At 51.5% G+C, this 8,051-nt stretch overlaps 1 protein-coding gene across 1 annotated transcript in view; it reads left to right on the forward strand.

Annotated features, from left to right (window-relative positions):
• Window positions 1-7,749, forward strand: part of LOC125286067 (protocadherin Fat 4) — a gene marked incomplete at its 5' end in the record, with an annotated part of 42,437 nt that extends 34,688 nt beyond the window's left edge. The window contains 4 exon segments of the mRNA XM_048230762.1: window positions 123-247; window positions 648-901; window positions 2,141-2,402; window positions 3,805-7,749. Of these exon segments, the coding sequence (XP_048086719.1) occupies window positions 123-247; window positions 648-901; window positions 2,141-2,402; window positions 3,805-5,693 (2,530 nt within the window).
• Window positions 7,750-8,051: the final 302 nt, after the last annotated feature.

The raw sequence follows: 8,051 nt of genomic DNA on the forward strand, positions 1-8,051 counted from the left end.
CTCTCTCTCTCTCTCTATCTCTCTCTCTCTCTCCCCCTCTCTCTCTCTTCATCTCTCTCCATTTCTTTCTCTCCATCTCTCTCTCTCTTGTTCTCGCTCTCTCTCGCTCTCTTTCTCCATAGATGTCCCAGACTAGAGGGCGCCTGCACGGCCAGTCCCTGCCGGCATGGGGGCACCTGTGTGGACCACTGGTCCTGGCAGCAGTGCCAGTGTATGGAGGGCTTCACCGGGAGCTTCTGCGAGAAGTGTGAGTCTCGTCTTTTGAGTTTGTCTCGTCTCGTCTCGTCTCGTCTCGTCTCGTCTCGTCTAATACGCCACAGCCATTGAAACTTTTCCCCCCCACCAACACATGTCATTCCTCTATAAATGGATCCCACAAGACAAATTGACTGTGTTCTTTTCTTTCCCTTTCTTGCAAAACTGACAGTTTGAAGTGTCGCCACAACTATTCGCCTTTAACTTAAAAATTCCACACACACAAAAACAGACAGCGCATGTTTTGCCAAACAGCTTGTGAAATGTTAGTCTGTAAACTGTTTTGTTTTTCTTTCTCCTCTCTCTCCCTCTCCCTCCCTCTCTCTCGCTCTCTCTTTCTTTCATTTCTCTCTGTCTCTCTGTCTCTCTCTGTCTCCCCCCTGTCCCCACAGACATCACCGCAGACACTGCCCTGTCTCTGGACGGCACCGGGCGCCTGGACTACTCCATGAGCCAGAGTCGGAAGCGGGACATCTTGCTGCGGAGGGCCCTGCAGGCCTCGGGGGCCACGTCTGGGTCGGCGTCTGGACCTGGGTCCGGTGGAGAGACGCCCAGGGATAGCAGCGTGGAGGTGAAGTTCCGCACGCGCAACAAGAGCGGCACGCTCCTCCACGTCCAGGAGAGCAGCAACTACACCACGGTGAAGGTGAGTTCAGAGCAGTGAAACGTTAGCGTTAAAAAAATACGCTCGCTGTGCTTTGCTGTATGTGGGCCCCTGGAAGTGGTTTCACTCAGGAGGGACCTCTTTTAACAGAAACAGGCACCGACCAAAGGATGTGGGGAGGGGGGTGAGATGGAGACCAGCGTCACAAGGGTTCAATTTTTTATTTTTTATTTTACTAGCTCAGCTCAAAGAACTGGGTCCAGTTAAATGAAGACTCACACTTCCCCCATTTTTCCTTCTCCCCATCCATCTCCAGCATCCCCCCACTCTCAACCCACTGCCCCTATAACCCAAACCCCAGCCCTAAACCACCAGCCCTTTCCCCATTAAAACATCATCCTGCAGCCCCCAGCCCTCCACCACCCTCAGAAGCACAAGTGGAAGCAGCAGTCCTGGCTGCGGTTATTGGGTGATGGTGGCGTTGGTGTGTGTGTGTGTGTGTGTGTGTGTGTGTGTGTGTGTGTGTGTGTGTGTGTGTGTGTGCGTGTGTGTGTGTGTGCGTGTGCGTGTGTTGCCCGTGTGTGTGTGTGTGTGTGTGTCTGCGTCTGCGTCTGCGCACGTGCGTGTGTGTGCATACGTGTGTGTGTGTGTGTGCCGTGCGTGTGTATGAGTCCTTGGTCCCCCATCCTCACCACCTCCTCCCCATTAGCTCTGCGTTCGCTCAGTCTGATGCGGTTCAGAGGCCTGACTGATCTCGGGCATGCGTCCAACAGCCTGAGCTCTCATTCATCCTCCGAACCCCCCCCAGTCCCCTCGGCTCTCCTCTCCTCTCTGCCCACCACAAAGGGGGCCCCTTCAGTGTTGTTTTCCGGTGCTGTTGGCTGGTGAGGCCCCCAGACCCAGACCAAAGCCCACTGACCACCACTTTACATCAACTTCAGGAAGTATATGCACTCCAAATGGAAGAAAAGAAAACCCCAGCTGGATATATTCCAATGGGATGCCACGCACTTACATTCCCTATCCTTTTTTGCCATTAAATGGTTAATTTTATGGACCAATAATTTCATCATGAGCATTTTTACAGTAGATTTCCTTTTGTAATCTTAGCATTTGAATCCCATATCATGCCTCATACCTGAGAATGTGGAATAGCATTGTAACTGTTAATCTGTTACTTTCTACTGCTGCCTACTGAAATGAACAGCTCCTGCTCTTACATACACACACAAACACACACACACACCCAGACTAAGACCTGTCATGTTTATTTTCCTACAGCTGAAGAACGGGAATCTGCAGTACGTCTCGGACGCGGGCGTAGCGGGAAAGGTGGAGCGGACTCTGGCCGACGTGCCGTTATCAGACGGACAGTGGCACACCCTCGTCCTCCAGAAGAACGGAACCTCCACCTCGCTCCGCCTCGACGGGGCCCACCTCCGAGTCATCCCACACACCACCCAGGACTTCGGAGGGGTCAACGTCCTGACCATGTCCGTCGGAGGCGTCCCTCCTGGTCCAGCGCAGCCCAAATCAAGCCCAGGTCAGTAATGGGAGAAGGAGCACCGAGAAAATGATATGTTCATCGCCAAGGCGATGGAGGTTGTTTCCTCTGTGGAATACCAGAATGATTAGGTCAATTATAGAACCGCCAGGGCCAGTCTTTTCCCTTTTCCTTTCCTCTCAATGAGCTGCAACCGGTTCAATACAAAAAGAAATTCCAAAACAATCCCTCAGATCAATACTAGATATGTCTTGTGTCAGCCAAAACGAATCATGCCTTGGATTGGTGCTGCCTCTTTTTTTTTCTTTTTTTTTTCCTCTCTCTCTCTCTCTTTTCCTTTCTCTTCTTTTCTTTTATTTTTTCAATCTCGAAAAAAAAAAATCTCAAACAAGTCACGCAGACGAGCCAGAGGGCTTTCTGGGGTTAGTGTCTTATTGTTGGGCCTCGTGTTTCCTTGGATCGCCCCCTAATTCACAGCTCACATTTCCTACGGGTCTGACTAGAGGAAACTCAGAGTGGAGGTGAGACGGAGGTCTTCCAGAGGGAGGGAGGAGATGAGACATTAAATGTCTTGACATCTGGCAGAAAACAGCCATCGCAAGGGGAAGGAATGGTGGACTTATATGGCAACAAGTCTGATCGGGTCTGATCTGTGGGCCCCATTCACACCGCGCCATATCAGTGGCGCTGCTTGGGAAGAGGAGTTTTGTTTTGAAGGCGCAGAGCTTGCACGTTATTTACAGTGCCTGATCAGTGCCAAGTGGTGATTGTGCTTGCCAGGGGTTGGGTGGGGGGGATATGGCTAAGAGGCCTGTAACATTTGGTAAATAGAAACCAAAGGGCTTTATTTTTCATTGGGATGAACTCAATGGATTCCATCTATTCGCATTAGTGAGCCCATATTGTGAAGTGAGGCGAGGTCTAAAATTGTCACAACAATATATTTCTTCCAGATGCATGTCCTTAACCCGTGTTTAATAAATAATCATGGAATGTTGCATTTTAGATATGTTTATGCTGTAGATATACTGTATACATGTATATACTATATACTCTATACACTTTTATCTATACATATTATAGATATCAATGTATATTTCCTTTTGATGGAATGTTTCCTTTCACTTATCCATTGTATTTGATGAGAAGTGATTTGTTGAGGATTCCTCCAACAGGAAATTTGTTGAAATATTGGCCGATTCTGCACCGTTTTCCCATCCAAACAGTTTAGAAGACTGCCTTGATTATAGCTTTTACTCTAAATGTTGGCAAAGAAAACAAGTGATAAATCTCGGCTCACTTGGACGGTACCCCGTCGCGGCCTATTTGTTGTCTTGATCTCCCTCCAGACTGGCTTCCTGTTATCTGAACAACTCCCTCTTTCTTCCTCTCTCTCTCTCTCTCTCTCTCTCTATCTCTCCCTCTCTATCTCTCTCTGCAGGTTTTGAAGGCTGCTTCGCCTTTGTGAAATACAACGGTGAGAACCTGCCGTTCAGCGGCGAGCACAGCTCGGTGGCCATCTCCAAGTCGGATCCGTCGGTGAAGATCGGCTGCCGCGGGCCCAACCTGTGCGAGAGCAGCCCGTGCTGGGACGGTCTGATGTGCGTCAACCAGTGGTACACCTACCAGTGCATGCCGCCGGGCGACTGCGCCTCCAACCCGTGCCAGAACCGGGGCAGCTGCGAGCCGGGCGGCCCGCGCGGCGGCTTCACCTGCGTCTGCGAGGAGCACTACACGGGCCGGACGTGCGAGACGCTGGTGGCGTGCCTGGGCGTGCAGTGCCCGCAGGGCACCGTCTGCAAGGCGACGGCCACCAACGGCGGGTTCACGTGCGCGGCGGGCGCGGCCGCCTCGGAGATGACGCTGCCCATCTGGGCGGTGCCGGCCATCGTGGGCAGCTGCGCCACGGCGCTGGCTCTGGTGGTGCTCAGTCTGATCCTCTGCAACCACTGCAAGGGCCGACGCAACAAGAGCAAAGTGCCAAAGGAGGAGAAGAAGCCCAAGGAGAAGAAGAAGAAGAAGAAGAAGGGCAGCGAGAACGTGGCCTTCGACGACCCCGACAACATCCCGCCGTACGGCGACGACATGACCGTGCGCAAGCAGCCCGAGGGCAACCCCAAGCCAGACATCATCGAGCGCGAGAACCCCTACCTGATCTACGACGAGACGGACATACCGCACGGCAACGAGCGGTCCCCGAAAAAAGCCGCGGCGCCTGCCCGGCCCCGAAGCGAGAAAGAGCACTACGACATCGACAACGCCAGCAGCATCGCGCCGTCCGACGCCGACATCATCCAGCACTACAAGCAGTTCCGCAGCCACACGCCCAAGTTCTCCATCCAGAGGCACAGCCCGCTGGGTTTCGCCCGGCAGTCGCCCCTGCCCCTGGGGGCCAGCAGCTACACCTACCAGCCGGCGTACGCCCAGGGCCTGCGCTCCACGCCGCTGAGCCACTCGGCCTGCCCCACGCCCAACCCGCTGTCCAGGCACAGCCCAGCGCCCTTCGCCTCCAAGCCGTCCACCTTCTACCGCAACAGCCCCGCGCGGGAGCTCAACCTGGCCCGCCGCGAGGGGAGCCCGCTGGACCTGCACAACGAGGGGATGTTCAACTACGCCACGAGGCTCGGCCGGCGCAGCAAGAGCCCGCAGACCATGGCGGGCCATGGCTCGAGGCCCGGGAGCCGGCTGAAGCAGCCCATCGAGCAGATCCCCCTGGAGACGGGCCCGCCGGTGGGGCTGTCCATCGAGGAGGTGGAGCGCCTGAACACGCCGCGCCCGCGCAACCCCAGCATCTGCAGCGCCGACCACGGCCGCTCCTCGTCGGAGGACGAGTGCCGGCGGCCACTGTCGCGCGTCCGCAACCCGGCCGACGGCATCCCGGCGCCGGAGTCGTCGTCCGAGAGCGACTCGCACGACTCCTTCACCTGCTCCGAGATGGAGTACGACCGCGAGAAGCCCGTGGCGTACGGCTCGCGCGTGCCCAAGCTCTCGCAGGTCAACGAGTCGGATGCCGACGACGAGGAGTACAGCGGCCGGCTCAAGCAGCGGCGCTACTCCAGCCGCAGGGCCGAGGGCGGCCCGGCCGCCGGCGCCCAGGTGCCCCTCACCGAGCACCACCACCACACGCTGCCCCACAAACTGGGCTCGCAGGCGGGCAGCTTCAACTGGGATAACCTGCTGAACTGGGGCCCCGGCTTCGGCCACTATGTGGACGTATTTAAAGACCTCGCCCTGCTCCCCGAGAACGCGGCGGTTAAAGACATTGAGATGAACAGTGGGGACGGGTCAGTGACCATCCTGAATGAAGGGGAGGCTGAGCAATACGTATGAGACTATTTATTTGCTCACACTCGCACATCGTGTTCATTCAACTCGCAAAAATGTGACATGTGACTGTGACGATTTTGTGAGCAGGAGGATGTTAGCAATAAGTACGTGGACTCTCGTTTCTTTGTTTTTGAAATAGGACGACCTTAAATGCAGTAAGGCAGAAAATTCAATAGACAGCCAGCTCTTTGTTTGCCAGTCAACTTCACACGATCATTGATCTGTCAGATGATGTCAACATCCATGTGTTCAAACATGACATCGTTTGCTCTAAAAATGAGGCCAAGTCCTAACGATTGTCTGGACCTGTAAGGGGATCCATATGCACAAAATCAAATTTAACTGTCACTTATTACCAATATTACAGTTTGGTTTCAAAATGTTCCTGTCACGCTCTTAACTTTTTGAGATAAGATAGTGAGAGAAGCAAGACGTTGAATTCGTTGAATTCCAAGGCCATAGCATTACAGAAACCAAGCCTGTGTCCTCCCCATCTGTTATTCTTCATAAGGAGAAGCATGTGTTTGATCCACGTGTACCTGTACGTATCAAATACACCCCTCAGTGCAAAAATGAACACAGTGGTTAGCCAACACGCTTAATCAAGTCCTGCCAATGTTATGTGAAAAGGATTAGTAACTACCCCTACATTGTTGCTTTTGTGAGGGTTTTTTCTTATCTGAATGACAGGCTAAGCATTCTTAGAGCTGAGAATAATTAAGAGTCTGCCTTATAGACATTTGAGGAGCTATTGGAGAGTGGTGAAGTGCTCTCTTTGTTATTGTGGTGTTGTTGTTGCTACGGGGGACTGGGGGTTGAGTTGCATCGGCGACGGAATCCAGCAGGCTGAAAGTGTTCACGGACTGGCCAAAGGGAAGATTGGAGAATGGCTTATGGACGCCATCCCAACATCAAACCCACCCCACAAAAAAAAAACTATGAAGTTGTGTACATTTTTATTATTTTTATTTGAAGAAAATTGTGGAAAACATTGTTCTCGGTGTTGTTGTATGTTTTGTTTTGTTTGTTTTTGTTTTGGTCCAGTATTTTTAAAGGTGTACTGTTTCTATGTTTTTTTACTGTTTATTAACTTAAAGTACTTAAGCAGTGTTTTTATGGATATTTTCATATGCTGGAAATTATGTTCTTACTTTCAGGGAAAGTAAGACTGAAGTACTTATTTTTTACATTTGTTACTTATGTAACATCAGTATTTTCCATTTTTGATAAAACTATAACATACTGTATGCTTTATACATGTAAAAGCCAATAACAGAATAAAAAAAATATTTATTTAAAATATGCATTATTCCATCCTAACACCACTATGTAAATCTATAGAATGCATTGAGCCAAATTTAACCTTAACCTTGGAACCGAGGGTTGTCCTAAAATAGAGACAGCTTCAGCATAACCCTTGGGCCTTGATAGCACTTTGGTAGTGTGGGTGGTAAGGTATTCAATACGCACAGAGCCCTGTGCGCATTCCGACGAGAGTTTAAAGAAAGCCTGAACTGACTGGAACAAAACATTTTAAAAAGGCCGTCAAGGGCCCAAATGAAACGGAGCCACCGCGCTCGCAAGCCAAGCACAACACCGGGAGGACACAGCGACGCGGGGCCCTATATTGCTTTCAGCAATTATTTACATCTGGCCCCACAGAGCCAGGCAGGGGCCCGACGATCCCGGAATGCGACGTGCTTATCTTCTCCGTCATCGAGAGCGCAGGGTACGCGGGGGAGTGTGCGAGGGAGAGAGAGAAAAGGAGCGCGGCGAAGAGTGACAGCCTGGGGGCCGTGTGCGAATTCGTTCCGTGGCCCTTTTACGGAACGCCGCCACGTTCCTGCGGGGACCGATGTTGATGAAACCTCCCGGAGGATTCCGCGCTCATGCCAGTGTTCAAACAATGTGGACGGCCATGCTATCAACAAACAGAGAACATACAACACCTCTTGTAAACATGTAAGACAATGAATCCCAATAAACTTCACAGTGTTCCTTTAATGTGCAAATGGCATGCTGAGCTCTGGACTCTGGAAAGGGCAAGTAAGACAGAGAGAGAGAGAAGAGAGAGAGAGAGGAGAGGAGGAGGAGGAGAAAGACAGCATAGAGAAGATGCAGTTTCCATTTCGACTATGTCAACAAGAGTTTACACACAGCCACATCATAGCAGCTAGTATATACTGCACAATCATTTGGATGTTGATATATCATTCAGTCTAACAGTACAGTAAGTGCTAATCTGTCTAAACTACTCATTAGTATCGTATGGTGAACTAATGATGGTCGGGCTTGTGGTAGTATAGCGGTAATTGATCAAATCACTTGGGGACGGGAACTAACATTCTCTGACCACTTTCA

Source organism: Alosa alosa, chromosome 21, assembly GCF_017589495.1.
Source record: "Alosa alosa isolate M-15738 ecotype Scorff River chromosome 21, AALO_Geno_1.1, whole genome shotgun sequence".
NCBI lineage: Eukaryota > Metazoa > Chordata > Actinopteri > Clupeiformes > Clupeidae > Alosa > Alosa alosa.